Source organism: Cyprinodon variegatus, unplaced genomic scaffold (genome assembly GCF_000732505.1).
Source record: "Cyprinodon variegatus isolate N-32 unplaced genomic scaffold, C_variegatus-1.0 Scaffold22, whole genome shotgun sequence".
In the NCBI taxonomy this organism is placed as follows: domain Eukaryota; kingdom Metazoa; phylum Chordata; class Actinopteri; order Cyprinodontiformes; family Cyprinodontidae; genus Cyprinodon; species Cyprinodon variegatus.
In genome coordinates this window covers 950099-970496 of record NW_015150475.1, presented here as the reverse complement: position 1 = coordinate 970496, position 20398 = coordinate 950099, and the positions used below count along the sequence as shown (strand labels likewise).

Sequence of the window (20398 nt, the reverse complement as noted above, 5' to 3'; positions counted from 1 at the left end):
ACATCACAAGGTGACAGGAACTGGATGACAACAACAGAGGAACAACGGAAAGCGACGATAACCAGACGAAGGGCAACTGAGAGGATCAGGTTTGAATGAGATAAGGAGTAACCTAAAACAGGTGAGGATAAATACAGTAAGTGATAACAGAAACAGGTGTGAATGTAATCATTCTGTCATTAAAGTATCATCAGAAAGGTAAACTTTTTTTCATCAAGTGACAAAAAATGTCTTCACCTGTCGGAAAGCATGAAATTCAAATTGCAATGCAATTGTTGCTCAAACTGTAATGGTATTCCAGGAGCAAGATGGGTTAGGTCACAACTCAGTTTAATTCAAGCAAACTCATGGATAAAAAATATATACACAGATGATCAAGGGATAATATCAATTTGCTGCCTTGCAGTTCACTAGGAGCTGCTAATATATCTTATAACATAATTTTCACATTTTTTTCATGTGGAAATAATTATGATGGTCATGGTCAGAACAAAACGGGAACATTTTCATCACCGCGCTCAAGGCTGGGTTCAACCAGCGACAGTTTTGCACACGTAAGATTTATTTGCAGATAGCAGGGAGATAAAGACTGTGCTGCCACTGCAGAACCCAAGGCTCATTAAGAAGCATAAGGGCAATATATGCTTGCACCTCAGTCTCTAAAAGTCTCTAGGAACACCAGAACAAGAATTTTTGCTAATGGGGGCTGAGCAATAAAAAATCATAACAATAAACTTGCTATGTTGGCAAAAAATAGTAGGGCACCAGCAATGATGTTCCCATTGCTAAACACAGAAGTTACCAAACATCTGGACGTTTTCACTTAAAGCAAACACCTTATTAAAAGTAAAGCTTTATCAATAACAAATATTAATTAAGATCAATTTAATACTGCTGTATTTTATCAATTTACATGATAAATCTTCTGATTTCAATTTGTGTTGGCTCACTGCTTAATGTCTTTATTCAGTTTGTTTAAAACCGGCTAGAAAAATTTTGCAACAGTTTTAAAAAGTGAAATAGTGAAATAAAAGTAGGCTAAGTCAAATGTTTTTTTTTAAATAAGTGTTTCTGCAATTGATCTGAGTAAGAAAGAAAATAATCAGCCAATGAAAAAATATTTTTGCACTTAAAAAAACAAAAATTACCCCATTACCATATTTCAGATGCAGTATATATATGTAAAATTACAGTATTGCAGGGGCCAGAATATTTATTCCATTGGCAGATGATTAGATGATTTCACTAAACTCTTTTACTGAAGGAAAAATACAATAACTTAAAGGAATTGTTTAATTTATTTAGATACATATTTTAGGTAATTTGGTCAAAGTGTTCTTTGTTTTTTTCAGCCCTCAGAGTTTTTTTATTCTTTTTTTTTTTTTTATTTCAATCTCATTTTGGCAGCCCTGATTTATTTCTTCAGGCAGAATCATGCAAAGGAACGAGGCCAACACCGGTTCTGCGTTCCAGACAGAAAGGGAGCTCTAAGCTCCTACAGCTATTTTTTTTATCATTGGGATAACAGCGTTCTCCTGCAATCTCAAAAGTTTGTGAATATTGGCTTGGATGCCTATACCACCTGTGGCTCAAGCTCATCAACATTGTAAACGTGCGACCTGAAACCACAATGCAACTCTTTGCTCCCTGAAGCATTAACTCTTTAACACTTTTTGAAGGATGTTGTGGATTTAACTGTAAAGCACTTAAGTGAACACCACCACCGGAGAAAAAAGGTATTATCATGATAAAAAGCTTTTATATTTATAAATCTGTCCAGACTCAGTGATGCATGATTATTATTTTATTTTTATTTTTTTTATCTCTCTGCACTGTATCTTTCTCTGCCCTGTGAGTAAATGCACTTGTATTGTACACTGAGTGCCAAAAGACATCTAGATTCTCTCCATGCATAATAAATGCATGTTTGGACTTCCAGATTAGCATCTCAACATGGTTATCAAAGAGGAGTGGTGGTATCACACACTTGCCTCCAGTCTGTTTAAAAATATAAATAATAATAGCATTCAGCGCCTAATGTAGGCCACCTCGACTTGAATATTTCATGCTGTATGCCGGCGCATCAAATCCAATCCCATCTAAGTTAACATGGTTACCAGCTATACATTATTAATGCAATTGTGTGGCAAGGATGTGCAGAGAGAGCGTCAGTGATCTTGGGATCATTTTTTTTTTTTTTCATAAAAATGTAGACTTCATGGTTGAGTAATTTTGTATGGGGGTCATTTCTGTCTTTAATCTTAAAAAGAAGACATCTGCTCTTCTTATCATTGATACACAGGGAACACTCAGGCTGCTTTCACAGGGATGATTATGCATTTCATGCATTTTGAGGCAGGTCTGAAATACTTCAATCACTGTGTCAGCTCTCACATGTCTTAATCTACCCTTCTTATTGCGGATAATTGTTGGATTGGGGAGACGAGACAGAAAAGCTGCACTTCAATCTTCTAGTAATCCCATTTTTAATAGTTCCGCAGGGTGCTAAAGGTCTAAATTTATTATGGCAAATAGACAGTTTTTTTTTTTTTCTGGAACCCGAATGAGAAATTATTTTAATATTTCCATGCACCCATTTAAAACTGAAGGGAAGTTGCTCGAAGAGACAAACAATGGTACAAACAAAACACGAAGGGAATGTAGCTTCCTCTTTTGTGGGCCAAGTATATTTCACGCAAATGGAGGAAACAGAGAGCCTTCAGACAGGATCACTTTATTTTATCATCGGCTTGCAGCACAGTACAGAGACAGGAGAAAGACATCCCCTCAGCTGCTGGAGAACGAGAATTGAAGTCACAAATTATGTGTCAGAAAGCGGAGGCTTCCTGTCAGAGCTGAATGCATTAACCATGCTGTTTAGATTCCATAAAATAGTCCACCTTTTTCCTTGAGGGAATCGCAGAGTTCATCCGGGCAAATTAGAGGAGTTCTTCCTATATGAGCCTCTGACAAAGAGCAGGGGGTTTCTTTGGAGAGACTAGAAAGTCCAGCGAAACACTCAGAAACACCTTCAGTGAGTGCCAACTCTGACTCTGATGAGACAGGATGTGACAGCTGCTGCAAGAACAGGTTCTCCAATGAGAAACAGCAAGAGAATAAAAGGTTTGATGTTTGGTAGGGTGATCTCTGACATTTCAATGAAAAGTATCCCTGGCAAACTATAATAAACCTGGTCAGAGTGTGTGATCTGCAGGGAGTAGAAACTTCTTGACCTGTGCCAAAGAATAGATTTGAGCATATCTGAACCAGTGCTTCTGAAATATGACCATTAAGGAAATACAACACCACTATATAGTTTATATATCTTATATGAAAGTTACAGTACTTTGCAAAAGTATTCATTCCTCTTAAACTTTTCAACCTTTTGGGACAGTTCAGGCTTGAAACATAAAGGTTTAATTTTTAATTTTTTGGTAAGAATTAACAAGTGGGACACAATCATGAGGTGGAACAAAATCTATTGGATATTTCAAACTTTCTTTAGCAAATAAAACTGGGGCTACAGGCAAGCTGAGGAGGAAAGAGTAGACTAGGACTGTCAAGCAGTCTATATTTTGTTTTTGTTTTCTTGGGGAGAAATTTGAAGGAATATTTCTGTCAAAAGATTATCCTTTAATCTCTTCAGTTGATGGAAACCAGTGGCAGGTGTCAAGCTTGTCTACCTTGGAGAAGCTTCAGCTCTTCCTGCAGCAATAAGCCGATCAACATGTTTGTTTATCAGTTTATAATCAAAACTGAAGCTTAAGAAAAATATCACTAAGCTCACATAATGAACTTTAAGTTACTGGAATATGCAGGTATCTGTACATTTAAACTTGGAAAAGTTAGTGACGTGATTTGGTAAGTACTGCCATAAAATAAAATGGATTAATCCATGGTAAAGTTCTCAGGAAATCATCTCATATGTTTTCATTTTAAAACTGCTACAGACTTCACTGGCAGAAGAAAGTTGGAAAAAGCATAAACAGAATGGTGCACAGCAGTGGGGAAAATCGCACCTGCTCCCTTAAGACATTCTGAAACAGTATAAATGCACCATTTGAATTCAATAAGGACAGGACTCCTAGCAGGGATGGATGGACTGAAGGTTTGAGGCGCTAACATCAAAGACTCCATCACTTTCAGTGCCAGGAAGAGCCAGAGGGGTCGTCCTTCTCTGGGAAAACTGTAATTAAAAGATGTAAGATTGAACAGGGGGTTTTCCGGGCTTGGCTGGGGTGAGAACCTCTTGACTCGTTTTGCACCTGTTTACTCTAAAGATAACTGCGTGTCAAACAACCTGAGGAATAAACACTTACCTTAGTCTCCAAGCTGCTCCTGTGCTTTTCGTTTCAATCGACACGCCTCGTTTCCCAGAAGAGGCAGAATAAGGCTGACCTCCCCTCTTTAAAGAGGGGCTATTACTCATCTGTGATGGTTAATACCTTAAAGGCTTATTTTATATTCAAACTAATTCTCTATAATTTTGACTTACACTGAACTGCCCGTTTTCCTCATTATCACTCTACTTTAAAATGCTTTACATTTTTATGACACAAACTCAGATTTAAACATCTTCTAACAGGATTTTATGAGGTATAATAATGAAGTTAGGATAGACTAATACATGGGCCTGCTTAAATATCGAACTGATGTTAGCCCTTCTTATTTTATTTTTTTGCCAATGCGTGCATTCTCTTGCCAATGCATTGAGAGGCTATGTCTTTATATCATATGAAGTTCCTGCACTGCTTCTCCCTCAATTTACTATAAATTTTTTATTATTTGATTAGTTGAAAAATGCTTCGGTTTTACTAAATTTAGGCTTGTATAACATTTTTTACATTTGTGTCATTTCAATCATGTAAATGGAAAAAGAAAAAGCAATAAAGGCTTTAGATATCAGCCCCTCAAAAAAGGAAGAACATATTGGTGTCAGGATGGGTGGATGAAGATTGTTAAATGTAATTTTTTTTTTTTTAAGTAAAAGTAAAAATACAAATTCTGATCCAGAACTGATCGACAAGGAAACTCAAGAACCAAAAAACTAGGAGACATTAGGGAAGAATAAACCAAAAGAATGACAAGGATTTAGCAAAGAGTAACTGAACAGGAGGTGTATATATGGGCAACAGAAACAATAGGAGGACTAATTAGCTGATAAGGAGCAGATGTGGACAGAAGTAACTAGAAGGAACTAAGGGGAAAGGAAAGGACACTAGGGGGCAGCAAAACTAAGAATTCAAAAAAAGATGTAAATCTAAAGAACACAGAACAAAACAAAAAATATTTGAGATATTTTCTAGTAACTTGACTGTATTTTTTCATATTTCACACAGAACTTGAAAATAACAGATGATCACCAAACTTTGTGATCGTGGGAGGAAGTACCTTCTGTTTATCCTCATTCTTGTTTCATCTGAGCATAAACTCCTTCAACTATCTCTTTTTGGCAGGTATGCAACAAATATATTAGAATTTTTTTTCATATCCTAAAAAGATTTTTGTTTTTTTAAATACAAAGTCAACCATGGACATCTTGTATCCCACAAAAATGTCATTTTTCCTGGGCAGAAAAGTGAGTAAGCCCACAACTCGAATGAAATAAACTCCCACACCTGTTTTCTCTTTTTAGAGATGTCTTTTTTCAAACCCAGAAAGAGAATTAATCAGAGAAATTACAGGAGTGTGAAATAGTGTTTGTTCGTTTACAGATTGCCTCTGTTTTTCTTTTTTTTTTCTCACTCCTAAAGGTTTCAGATCAACAAACTCATTGTTATATTTAAAAAAAAAAAAATTACTTCAGTAAATGCATAAAGCAGTTTTACAAATGTTTCTTTTGCTTATTCGTACTGTCCTGGCCCTATGTTAACAAGCAATGTTCCTAAAACCTAAAGACTAGCAGAAATAAGAGTTAGTAATAACTGGTGATGAGTCTATAACATCATCCCAGATGTGTAATAGTTGCCATTTCTTATGTTTAAATCCTAAAACTATAACTGAGGCATGATCAGGCCGGGATATAGAGGATGTTTGTGACCTCCTGGTTGAATCATGGAGGCCATTTTGGAATATTTTTGATTGACTAGCCTCTCTTCGGGAGGTTTATTGCTGCATTTTTATTCCCTGGAGATTTTGGCTCACACAAGTCCTAAAGATGACTTACGTATTTATCACACTTACAAGTCAGGTAGGAATCAGGCTGGCTTCTAATTTTGAGCTCAGCTTTTAACAAAATGTAATTTAATCAAAGCTAATTAGTAATGTAATAAGTGGGCAGTTAGTTTTTCCCATAGGTAAGGTGAATAACTCTTTTCTCCTAATCAACTAAATCACTATTTCAAAAACTGCTTTTTGTTTTTACCACAATTATCTTTATACAATATTAAATTTGTTCTTGATGATGATTTGAAACATTTCAGACAAAAATAAAAAGGCAAAAAGATAATCAGTCTCTTGACTCGTTTAGACTCTTCAGTGCTTATTATGTTCCTATAATGAAAATAAATTATTCCTACAATATTTGTAGGAAATTAATTTTACTTGTTAATGCCTCCATGTTTTAGTTGTCGTTTTTTTTTTTGGCTTAAATTTTTAACAAGCATCTTCTTTCAAACACTCAATTGCAGACTTTAAAATATTTACATGCATTAGATGAACTGTAGCTATAGGGAGATCTTCCTAAGTCTTTATTTTTGCACAAAGGACCTTACAGACATTCTCCTCCAAGGTCCTTTGTGAGTTTGCTCTCTTTATTTGTCTACTTTTTTGTTGAGTCTGTTTTTGTTCGACTAAAAAATGCATAAACCCTGAAAACAATCAATGTGATACAAGTAGAAAGCTTAAATTGAATTGAATTTTACCCATCGCTAAATCCTCTCGGCAGAAACTCAAATTTATAAAACTGGCAAAGGTTGGCGCAGATGAGTCTTAAAGGTTAAGTTATGCAGCCATGTAGCATTATGGACCCTGATGTGTGACTTTTTTCCTCCAGAGGTCATCAACAAGTCACATACAGAGTTCTAGGTTGTTTTACTTTTCTTTGAGACAGAAAAACATTGTTTTCATTATAGACTCAGAATAAGGATCATAAAGAAAATGAGTTATTTTCTCCAAATTCAAAATTAGCATATTGAATAATTACATTTAGATCAGATCAAGCTGAGGTATTTATGATACAGTCAATTACTGTGATCCTTTATGTCATTTTAATAAAAAAAACTTTTCAAATCTTTATGCTACAATGTTATTGCAATGAAAATGGGGAGAGTTATATGTGCCTTGATAGTGATAAGTAAAATAATTTTTTTTTAAATCCTGTGTAAAAAATATCAAAAAATATAGATGACAATTGTCTTCTAGGACAGCCATTCTCAACCTTGGGGTGCAGACCCCAACTGGGGTCTCGAGATGATTTCCAGAAGTTACCAAATCATTTTGGGAAAATATCAATGTGCAAAATGAACTTAGAAACAGACATTAGAAGGAAGGCATGCAGTTGGTCTCACACTTGAATTGTATTACGGTACATGAAACCAGTTACTGTCCGTCCTAACTAGGCTTCACCAAAACAACAAATCTGTCCTCTAAGGTCACAGCATTTAAGAGAAACCTGGATCAGTGGGCTGTGCAAGTGGATGGGAAAATGTTGAAATGTTCCTGGATCTGCAGGACGTCATGGACAGTTATTGCATAACCATTCAAACTATGAAGCAAATTATTGCCTCTCACCTCAGGAGGCTGCTTGAAACTTTCCATAAGTACTTCCTGAATAATGGCTCCCTAGAAAAGAACGACTGGATAGGCTTTTCACCACCTTTACTGCACACCACCTGTTAATAGAGCTGCAGGACGCCCTGCTCGACTCCTCTCTGATCCTACATTAGACTGTCTTCTCTGCATGAGGGCTGGAAGGGTTCTGGTTGTCTGTAGCAACAGAGTACCCATTACTGTTGATCAACTGTTTCCATTTGCATCCGCATATCTGTGTGAAAAGTGTGCGCTGACATATGGTACATGAAAAAGAAAAACAGATCCCGAGTCCTTAGAGCTGAAAGTGATCTCTGCTTAGCCGTGTCTAACATAAAGCCATGAAAGCAGCTGCTCAAGTAGACCCAGTCATCACATTAAATAGCTGCAGAAAAATAATTTCTGCTTTTGACCAGGAAATTATTTTTCTTTCTTAAGCTCTCAGAAATATAGATGTTAAAAATTACTCACAGGCAGTTTTGTAGTGTTTTTTTTTTTTTTTTGTTAAAGTTAAGCTCAATCTTTTATTGTTTCATTTCATGGAAAAGAAAATGAAGGTTGCATTATTTGCTGTCGGTCTGTTGGGAAAGTTAGCCTCTTGATGCTGCTTCATGTTTTTCAAAAGATCCCAATGTGCTTCAAAATAAGAGGATAAAGAAGTGAGTTAAGTCTTGTCTGATTATGTAAATGTAATGTATAAATATATTGATTGGGCAGGGGGGGGTCATGGATAGCAGTGCATGCTAAAATGGTGGTCATGACTCAAAAAGGTTGAGAAGCACTGCTCTAGGACACATATCCAGTGTGATCTTTATCTGATGGAGTTATACATCCTAGGGAAATATATTTTTTTGTGGCTGGTGAAACAAAAAGGGACACAAAAGGCTCCATTAAATGCGTAACATTGTCGGATTTCTGAATAGTTGCCCCCGTTAGTATTGTTCCAGAAATATGCCATCAGTGTGTGGCACCCTAAAGAGAGGGATTTCTGTGTGCTTTGCATTCTTATATGGACAGATTTCCCCAACAACACCCCTCTCTCTCTCACTGATAGCCTCTGCAGACCAAGTCCGCCCTGAGTCAAAGCTCCTGCTGAGAGAAATCAACTGCGGCTGGGCCTCTGTGATGTGACCCCCCAAGGCTGACTCAAACGACTTTGTGCCAATATATTCCACCTTCAAGAGATGAGGTGAGGAACCTGGGCTTGCTGCCAGCATGATCCCTGGAAGGGGAAGAGGCTGACATCTTCAGCCACACAAAAGGGGTTGTTAATGTGATTGGCCACAGTGAGAGTCCAGGAAACAAAAATCCCCTGGGATGGCACCCATACCACTGTCTACGCTCCGCTCCTCATTCCTTTGGGAAGACCTTTGATGTTTCCCACTGTCTTGGGAGAGTCTAATACAATCTTAGACCTCACAGAGCTGAAATGGCTTCCTAATTTCCATATTTTTAATTAATTAAGTAGATTTTTTGTGTTTTTCTTCATAGATACAGTATATGTATATACAGATAAGTTAGACAGTACAGCTCTAGACAGGGGCCAGTGACCCAGTATTACTGATCCTGACCCCTGACCAAATATATAATACAGAATAAACTTATGATAAATAAAAATATACACTGTGACAAGAAAAACTGATAGACGCCTTGGAATAATACATTTCTTTCTATTTTTACAGTTCTTTTATTTACCTCCGCCGAGGAGTTTATGCTTTTAAAAGAGTCTGTCTGTCTGTCTGTCTGTCTGTCTGTCTGTCTGTCTGTCTGTCTGTCTGTGTACAGGATAACTTGAAAAGGTATGAACAGATTTAAATAAAAATGTTTACCAGAGACCTACCTCGTGTTGAGGAACAATTAATTAAAATGTCCTAATGATCCAGATCATGTATAAGTTTTAGCTTTAGGTTTAAGTCACAATTAAGTCTGTGCTCTCAGAGGGCTTTCCTACTTTTATTTATGTTTTAAATATTACGTTGTTGCACTTTTAGTCACAGTTTTTCAGGTGGAACTGAGGATTTCAGAGGTGCAAGTGTCTCTTTGGTTCACATAATATAATAAACGATTAACTTTTACCCTGTTTTTCATGTCATTCTTTCGTTCAGTGCCCCCATGAAAACAAACATTAAATCTCAATCTGTCAGTTTATCATATTATCACTTTAAAGGAATGGTTGAAGTAACAACTATGCCATGCCTTAGTCAAAAGCTGGTGTCATCCATGTTTTGAAACACATGGGAAATGTCTTTTTTATAAGGAACAATTTTATAATATCAATTTATTCAGCTCTAATTCTGGAAGACTACAAAGAAACTTGGATGCCATCATAAAAAACATCATTTACAACAAACTATCAAACATATCATCAAAACAAGTTCATTGAAAATAATAAAAACAGAAATCATGTTAAAAAAAAATCTATTTCTTAATTTTGTGTGGATCAGCATTTTCATTTCAAAGAAAGGTTAATAAATGAAAAAATGTAATTCCACTGCAGTTATTTTCTACATGCTTCTACTACAATGAGACGATTTTAATTTAGCCAATTTGGGCCTCTGAAGGAATAATTTTCACATGCTGGACCTGCAGAGTGCCAACGCTAACCGATCCCTAAAGGAACACAGCCAGCATTCTTACTGAGGCATGCCAGACTAAAACAAATGTGATTGAGTGAGCTAATTTCATTCATTTCATGTTAAGGGCTGCTTCAGATCAGCTGCTGCCACATGTGGCTGCTGCTATTCAGGATCAAAGCGCCCCCTGTTCTCCTACTGAACAGATTTCAGCCAGCATCAATGATTCCTGCCAACATTATGTGACGGCGCAACAGACCTTGGATTGCAGAAATGCTGAAGGAATGTTGGTAGGTACGGGATCTGACCGTTCTCTCTAAACTGCTTCTCTGTTCACAAGTTGCTACAGATTAGACAACAGATTTAGTGCAAAACTCACACATCGGACACTTGGGCATGCTGCAGCTCAAAGCTGTGCAGCTAATAAACAGTAATAGGATGGCTTTATTGTTTTTAATACTATAATCCATCCTGCATTTTGAATGAATGTTTGAAATGCAGATGTTCTTGTTATGGTGGAGCCAGCTTATTGGGGTCAGTTAAAAAGTGGGAATCTGTCTTGTAACCTAATATTTCTAGTTTGAAAGGGGTCATCTTGCATTAGTCTATGTAATCATTGCTATTGCATATTCATTGAGCCGGCTTTGATCATTAATACCTCTGACCTTGATATCTCTCCCTATCTGTGGCATATCCACATAGACGGGAGTTTCCAGTAAATTCTTCAGGCTAAGAAGTGAAGCCTTGAACTCCAACATATCCCCCCGATTCTGACTTCTAGAGGTTGGCCACACTTCAAGCACAGATGTTCAAGTATCTTGGCTTTTAGCAGGGAGTGTCTGGAGGAGGGGGTGAGAAACTGAGTAAAGATCTTTCCTCTGCTGATGCTGTCACAGGAACTACAACAGGCTTAGATCAGAGAAAGCTGAACTTTCATTCAGTTCTTCTCAGCGTGTCTTTTTGTGAAATTTTTGCTATTTGGGGTTTGCCATATTGGTTCAGTTTGTTAACTTTTTGCCAGACGTTTTTCTAGTTTGTTTTTATGGTGCTTTTTTTTGTTGTTGTTAGTTTTGAGATTACTTTCTGTATTTTTGTAAATGTTTGTTAGTTCTGTTTTTACCTTTCACCTTCAGCCAGACTCAGCAGGTAAGAAGTAGATTCAGTTCATCTTTGTTTCCCCAGTGTCTGTACCTGTGCCCTACTCTACTTAGGCAGTCACCCTGCTACTCAAGGATGGGTGGGCTTTCAAAAGGAGCCCGGAGCTTATGTGCTGCCTTCATCATATCGATTCAGCAGGATGAAGAATGATTATTTTTTGTGGGATTCTTGGTCAGTCTGGCTTTGAGGGAAGTGAGATTGCAAATCAGTTAGCCAAGGAAGCTCTGTTGAATGGAATTGATGTTATAATTTTTTAGAAAAACTAGATTGTTTTCATACTTTTAAGGAGCTAATTCACAAGCAGTGGCAGAAAGAATGGAAAAGATGGTCTAAAGGCTAGCATTAATTTAGCTGTTTGCCTTACATTGAAAATAGCAGACTTTTTATAACATCCAGTAGAACGGATCAAGTTAAATTAACTGCATATAGACTGAGGTGTTGTAGAATATCTAAAAGTAAGCAGGCGGATTTACTGTATACATGCAGGACGTTAGAAAATGTGCCTCATATAGTAGATATTACACAGAATTTATTAAAAGATTTGTCAGATTTAGGCTATCTGTCAAAGCAATCCTTTTTGATACCTATAACTCACATTTAATAGATAAAGCTGTGTTGTAGTCTCTCAACTCATTTAAAAGGGAATTAAATTGATAGCTTCTAAGGGCAGCATTTTGCTATGCCAGCGTATAGTCTGCCAGAAATAAATGAAAGAAGTATCCATGGATCCTTTGCTTTTTCTTCATACTCAAGTTGTGCTCTAACTCTCCATGCTGCCTCCATTTGTCCACCTGTATTCTGGTACAAATAAACAATTAATGACTAATATTTGTATATTTTCTGACCCTTTGGCTTTGGTCCCGAGTTTCAATAATGTCTGAATTAATAAGAACCAGGATGCAAGCAGTGAACATTTCTCTGTAGGATAGAGATGGAGCGAGGAGCTGCTTCTCCTCTGCATCTAATCAGGAAGCTTCCTGGAGCCCTTCCTCTGAAGGCTTCCTATTCACATGTCACTGAGGGAAGGCATGGGTGTACTCCACATACCCGATGGATTATAAATGTCCCCTCTTGCCTGGGGATGTCTTTGGAACCCCTAGAATAGGCTTTAAAGCATCACTAGAGAGAGAGATCTCCCTGCATCTCAATGCTCAGCAATCTAATCAGGTTTGGAGAAGTGGGGAGACAATGGATGGAGAGAGACTCTTCCACTGGATAGCATCTTTAACACTTTCTTTTCTGCAACACCTATTTTACAAAAAAGCAAAGACAGCAACTAACCATGGAGTTTAATTCCTGTAAATATTTCTCCAACGTACATAACAAATCTGTACACTAATGTGAATTATGTCCAAAACACAAATCCCTGCAGAGTAAGATTTTATCATATACTGTGTGAGCTGCCAAGAACTGTTGGACCATAATTAATACCTAGACAACTTTTATTTTCATTTTGTATACACAGTGTATACAAAACGAAATTTCGTTTTGCACCACTTTCTTGACATTTCCATTTCTTAAAGTGCAGCAGTGATCAAATGTTAACATTGTGCGAGGAAAAAACATGGTGCAAAAAACACAGTTATATGGAAGTTCAGAGCATTAGAAACATTATATATATGGTGCAATCAGGCTTTGACTGGGAATGATTTTCGGCCCTGGCATTTTTCCATCTACACTGGCCCACTTATTTTTCGTTTTCCAGCCCAAAAAATTTTCATAAACCTGGATATACGAAATCTCGCCCAATTTGAACCAAAGTCTATTGATCTCTTAGGCCATAAATCTAAAGAACAATATTTTTTTATCCATAGGCGGCCATCCTAAACTGCCAGATTGGGAAACATCCCAAACTGGCAACAATGCACAGGAAGCATTAGCATTTAGATGCAAAACCCCATCATAATTCTTTTTTTTAGCAAGGATTTTAAGTTTGAAGAAATAGAAAATTACACCATATGCCAACCGTCATAAGGATGTGTATGAAAAGGAAGGACTATATATACAGCATGCATCATTTAGGTAGTGAACATTGTATTACTGCTTTAAGTTATTTACTGTCACAAGTAGGCGCTTTGGCTGGAGAGTAAGTGTTGGGGCCAGTATGATTTAAGGTGGGCCGGCCCGCCACGCTGAACCAAATACAGCATGCATCATTTGTCATCTGTCGAGCATCATCATGCTCGACAGATTACCAGTCCGAGCCTGGGTGCAATTATGCAACAGTTCAGCTGTCTGATGGCAGTGGGGAAGAAGCTGTTTAGGAATCTGCTGGATCTGCATTGAATGCTGCAAAGCCTCTTCCCAGACTGCAGCAGGAAGAAACAGTCCATGTTGGGGGTGTTGGGAGTCACTGATGATGTTACTGGCTCGGGACAAGCAGCGCTGGGATGAAATTTTTTTTATGGTGGGAAGAGGAGCCCTGATGATCTTCTCTGCAGTTCTCGCCTCTCTTTTCACTTTCTTCCAGTTTGAGGAGTTGCAGCCTCCACACCACAGAGTGAGCCAGCTGGCTCTATGGTGCTTCTGTAGAAGGTCGTGAGGATGGGTGGGGGCAGGTGGGCTCTCCTCATCCTCCACAGCAAGTGCTTTTGTGCCCTTTTGACCAGTCAGATGGTGTTGTGAATCCTATATTTTGCCTTTTCTAAAAACTGCTTTATCCATGCTGGGTCAGATCCTGATGTTTGAAAAAGAAGGTAGGGAGTCAAGGTAGCAAAATAAAGGTTAGCCTCGCTGTATGCAGTAAGCCAACCTTGTAGGTAAACTAGATCCTGGAAAAAGACTGTCTTTGGACTGCTGATTATTTTTGATGTTCGGTTGATCGCCTCCTTCACAGCCTTTCTCCACCCCTTTGTTAATGTGTGCTCAAAATGCTCCGTTTAAAAAGCATCCCCTTTATGATGTCATGGGGGGGAAAAAGCTGCCCAGAGTGGTCTATACGCAGCAACAATGCAAGGGTTAAAATCTTAGTTGTAGTGGTAATGAAATACTGTGGGTGTTGTGTTAACAATACACATCAGTAAAATAACACTGCCACTTTTTGCAGGAATTCTCCTCAAAAACAGCACAAAATAAAATGCTCCGGGGGGCCTCCTTGTTAATATTCTTTTATTCTCAAATGTAGCATAAAATTGGGCATTTAAGCTGTAATATTCAAAAGTTATAAGGAGACGGAGTGTCTAAATATGTTGCCACTGTGTCTGTATGTATGTAATACAAGCTATATGCAAACATCTGTCTGTCTGTTGGGGTTTTATCTAATGGCAAAAATTGTTATCAAATAATTTCATTCAGTTATATAAATGTATCAGTGGAACTTTGTTTTATTTCTTGTTTATATAGAAAACAAAGTTAGCAATTCAATTCAGAATAATTCATAATAAAATAGTTTCATGTGACTCTTAAAGAAGGGAATTATTGTATTAAAAAAAAGGGCAAAAGTTACATTTTTGGAGAATAGAGCGGAATTAAATAAGTTGCTTTTCTTCCCACTCATTTTCAAATATGTAAATCACAGCTCTATTGTTTTTCCTCTGTTTTTCAGCAATGTTTTTATCTCCCCATGGGTATTTAGGGGAGTTACACATCTGTTCATTATCTGTTCTTGCTTAAAATAAACAACATTATGTAATAAAAAACAATACTCTATAGAGAGCTTAGCCAGGTCTGCAATATTTGCATTTGGGTAGTTTGTTGAACAAAGGGCTGTAATTAAGTAAATATGAGTTCTCATTAGAAATATTAATTAGAAATGTAGTTTTTTTGCTATTATTAATAAACAACCCTGGGTTATAACTTTAGAGCATAATTGTTTGTAGAGATATAGACATTTTTAACATAGTGTCAAACTATGGGGATTTATAACCAAGAAATCTGGAAGCCATTTTATTTCTCAAACCCTGCTGGTTTGAATAAATCATATTGTGCTATAGGGGTATTTTGTTTGCTGGTCTCTCCTTGGTAAAGCATTAATACTGAGGAGGCTGTGGTTCAGTGGCTCATATGAGCATTATGGATTCCACTTCCCCTGCCACATCTAAACGCGCCCCTGGGCAAGGCACTTATCCTCGGGATGTTTCTGACTGTTAGAGTGTAACTCTTTCTTTAGAGAAAATTATGTGACTAAAAAATTGCTATATAAACTCAGTCCATTTACAGAGGGAGTAAAAGCACAAACGACTACATGCTTTTAGGTCACGTGAAATGACGTAACGTTTTCCTTTGGAGTTTAAGAGTCTATTCTAACATCAGGGGGAAATATTTAAATTTACCATATTTGTTATTCAATTAAAAACATCAAAATGAAATATGATGTATGCACTTTTGAAATTGTGGATTGGCACTATTTATGTAATAGTTCATAACAGGGTTTAAAATGTTAAAAATAAAGAAAATCCAGTCCGAGTTTGAAACAAGAGATAAACAAGAGCCTGTGTGCCTCAGGAAAGAAAGGAGGACAGAAATAGCTGCAGAGAACTGGCAGATGACTTGGACTGCCAGTCATGACCAGTTTCTACAAATCCTCGGTGCAGAGCATTATTACTGAAATGAGATTTCACCATCAGTCTGCCTGTACCCAAGCTGCTAGGACCCGTTTGCTCTGACAGAACAGAGGTTGTATATTCCCATTTCACATTGTCTACTGAGGATAAAATGAAATATGTACTGAACAGAAATTAATAAAGTTCTTCAGAGGAGGCTTCTACTATTTTAAGAAGTCAGACTCACAAATAAAACATTATTTTCCTACTTGTAAGTATTCATTAAAGCAGTGTGAGCTAACAGCAGCAAAACTGCATTGGCTGCACATAACAGCAGCAATCGTATGAATTTAACAAATACTCAGCATTTAAAGCTGATATAAGAACAGCCACTAAGCAAGACAAACGTTTGCTCCCACGGCTTGAAACCTTTTCTTGCAAGTCAAAGGTTTTCATACACTATCAAATGTGGACCTTTTAAGATTTCATTTGGCCTTTTCTTAAAGAGGAGTCTTTCCGAACTATTATCGTTTTAAAATACAGATTGAGTAAAAATTTAATGAAAAGTTTATGTAATTCAAAAGAAGGCAAAACAAGCTGAAAAATACACACAAATCAATCATCTGCAAATGTTTAATGTTCCTTAGCAAGTTGCAAGAAGGGCTTTGTGTTGACATTAGATTGCTGCAGAATTCTGGCTCAATATTTGATCAATCATCTTAAGAGGTTTAGGTTTCTGACAACTGATAGAAAACCTTTTTGTCAGAGGTTGAGGTCCAGAGTGTTTATGTCTGCCAATGTAACCCACTCCAAAAACATAGAGTAAAAACTCTGTTCAGTTGTAAGGTTTATTCATATAGTGGATTTTGAATGAATTGTAAAGAATTCTGTACTTTGAAAAATTCAAAGAAGGTTGTTGTTTCTTATTTTTGTCTGTGCCATGTAGGATGGATAATTTCCACAGCTGGAGCAATAATCCTGGATCAAACCTACGATGAATGTTTGGATAAGCCAATACTTTAAATGTTTCTAAATGTATAACTTTTCCTGAGATGTATTTGTGCTCTACATGTAGGCAGCTGCACGATTCATTCAGGTTTTGAGATGTTAGCTTTTGACAAGATGCTTCTTACTCAATCAGCCTGGTCCAAAAAAATGATGTTAAAACTTGGTACATTTTTGTTTTTCTTGGTTTCACCTCACCATCTTCAGTGTGTTCCAACAAGTCACTGGTCCAAAGCGCACATCTAAACTGCTTTAGGAGAGTAGCAGGTTTCTGAATAAGGAACTAAACATGTAGTAAAATTTTATTCTGCCTAAACGGCAGCTTCATGCCAAGAGAACAAAAATATTTAAGAAGTTCCATCAATTAGGCAAAGAAGATTGGTTTAAAATCTACATGCATGCTCTTTGCAACCTGAAGACATTTGTTCCAAAATACATGTTTGAACCTCCTAGTTCTAGTTTTGTATTTAACAGCCAACTGATAAAAAAAAGTTCAAGTAAAATTCAAGCCCAGACTTTATGCACTTTGTGGGTGGTTATAAACTGCAGACTGGACCTGAGTGTTTGACGTCTTCCTTTACACTTGTGATCATAGGAGTTTTGTTAATTTTATTTGAAAGACTGGCTTTAGAAATAATTGTACTGCGATCTTTCACAGGGTAAAAAAAAAAAAAAAAATCTCATATTATGTCTTAATCTGAGTTAAAACTGCAGGCAAACAAATATGTTGAAATAAAGCTGAATCAGTTAAAGATTAAAGATGGAGACACGAAACAGTACTAAAACATGGTTTATTAGAATAAACAAAGGAAACATCACAAAGACAAAATAGCTATAAATCTATCAATTTCCTTATTTTGTTTCTTACATCATTTATTTCAGATCAACAAACCTTTAACCTGTCCTAAACTGTCACAGTTATCTGGGAGCATGGATCTGCTGAGGAAGTCTTACTCAGACCATGGTTACTTTGATCGTCCCAACATTGTAAGCACTTCACCTCCAGAGCTCCCACTCACCATGAAGCACCTTTCAAGGTCTGAGCAGCAGACAGCTCAGTGAAAGGCTGAGAACTCACACACTGTTTATAATTATTTACACATCTGTAAATTCAAAGGAGGGGGTGGGGGTCTGCGAGGAGCTAGTGGATCCTCGTCAGCTCCTCTACTATCTTAATCACCTCGTCCACTGTGGCTTCACGCTTCATGCCGCTGCCATCATCGATCTGAAAATGAAAGACAACACGCTGTGAGCAGAGACAAGCAGCACTTATGAGTAAAAGCGGGAGGTTAGGATGTCAAAAAAATATTTCCTTTAAATGAAGTATTATTTTCCTTTGCTCTGTTCCCACAGTTTCACTTATGTTCTTTTGAAGTGAAAACGCAAAAAGCTGGAATCTTTCATCTGGCCCACATAGACAACAGACTGCAGCTTTTTCCCCTCCACTTTATTTTAATCTAATTGCACCAGAAGGTGAAAACAAAGAAAGAAAACATTTATAATTAAAGGAGAAACTTCTCCATTCTTGAAACAAAAAGCAACTGAATAAAAATCAGCACCAGCTAAACTGGTTGGCATGATTTCTGTTCTCTAACTTTATAGTATTATAACAAAAGACCAACAGATTTTATTAAAATATAGCATCATATTTATAAACGTGAATAAATTCCGTTTCTCCATCTTACAAATAAGCTAATTCAGCTAAATTTAAAGCAATGTGCCATTTTTTGGATAAATGGTATATTTGTGCATTCTGCCAGATCAGTGATGATTTGGATGTTTTCTGTCGGTAGAGAATCTGACAAAGCACTGTTAACAGCTAATCTAAATATTATTAACTAATACCTGCAGCGTGGCTGAAATGAAACCATGAAGCTGAACAATGTTTGCAAAAACAAGGATGATTTTGCTGCTACAGATCAGTCAAAGTCCAAATCTGAAAGAATGGGTGGGGCAGGAAACTAAACGAGCCGTCCGTAAATGATTGGCTTAACTAGATTTTAAATACTATCAAAAGGCAAATCGTTCTGCTGTGCTGAGTCGCTCCTGTTAAACTTCACTATCAAAGGTGCTCCAATTAGAATTAGCTTCACAGTCAAAAGAAAAAAGTTTAAAGGGATCATAGAATGCAAACCGAGTTTACATTTTCATAGATGAGTGACGATAGTTCAGTGGGTGAAATGGACGTACAGAGAAGTCCAAACCCCAACGACACCTCTTTTCTCTGCAAATCTCACAATTCTAAACTTCCACCATAAAACGGGCGAATCCAAACGAAGCCCTGAGTTGATGTCATTTTCGGGGATGTTGTCTTATTTGGTTCTGGTCTGAACTTTAATCACGTCCCGAAATTGACATACACCAGTTCATGCATGGACCGGGCATTCGAACCGAGCCATCAGCTCCGAGGCTGGTCCAGGTCCGGAGCGACTGAACGCAACACGGTGCCCGGTAAGGCAGGCGGGGGGAAACACAGGGCCATGGCTATTGTCACCGGGTCGTATTCGGTCGCTCCGTCCCCTGCGGCCTCCCTGCACCGGCTCGGTTCTGCTGCACTGTAGTCGACCAAAATCCTGGACGATTTTGAAGTTTGATGTTTCAGTAAGTGAGTGATTGCGTCTTTTGTTGTAAACCAACCAATCAGCGCACAGCTCATCTAAATATTCCTGAGCATACCATAAAAGGAAGAAAACCTGTCGTTTCATTTTAGGGCTCTTAACCAGGCTTGCATTAAGGCTCATAGAACAGTAAATATGCCATTTTCAGCCCAACCAATGTTACACACCCTATTCAGAGACCTTAAGGACCATTACCAAATACCCTATATAATCACTCTATGACCCCTTTAAGAGTCTGGGAATGCTTAGACAACACTTGAGATATTTTAGCGAATTTAGAAATGTTTAAAATAACCTGTTAACATCAATAGATCCAAAATCTATTCCATTTCCACATAAAAGTATAAGAGGACACCAGGATTGTGAGACAAACTTTTAAGAAGTAAAAATAAAATGGATTCATTGGATAAATCTGATCTGAGTGGATCTAAACTGTTTCCTCTCATTGATTTTAGAAGATAAAAACAGAGCCAAAACTGTGAGCAAACAAACAATCTGGGCTGTGACTGCCAGCGCCCAGACAGCAGGATGCCCACTTCAGCGTGTCAGATATCAGGAAAGGCTATTGGAGGCTAAAATGACTAAAGCTCTTAACCACTAAAGAAAGACTCAGCCTTCAAATCTTCCCCATGTAGTTTAACAGAAAAAAAATACCTCACAAACAGAAAGAGACAGAAAAAAGGAAACTCAGAAAACATCCAAGCAAAAGGAGATAATCTTCTTTGAGGGCGATTGACTGACAGACTGTCAGCCTGACTGATGGATAAATAAATACTCTTAAAGGACTGAAAAAACCCATTATGGAACAAAACAA

At 37.4% G+C, this 20398-nt stretch overlaps 1 protein-coding gene across 1 annotated transcript in view; it reads right to left on the bottom strand.

The window, feature by feature from the left end:
• Nucleotides 1–17740: 17740 nt before the first annotated feature.
• Nucleotides 17741–20398, bottom strand: part of ddb1 (damage-specific DNA binding protein 1) — a 67188-nt gene continuing 64530 nt past the window's right edge. Inside the window, exon 27 of the mRNA XM_015391639.1 lies at nt 17741–18191. Within this exon, the coding sequence (XP_015247125.1) occupies nt 18108–18191 (84 nt within the window). The 3' untranslated portion in view covers nt 17741–18107. The remainder of the gene's footprint in view (nt 18192–20398) is intronic.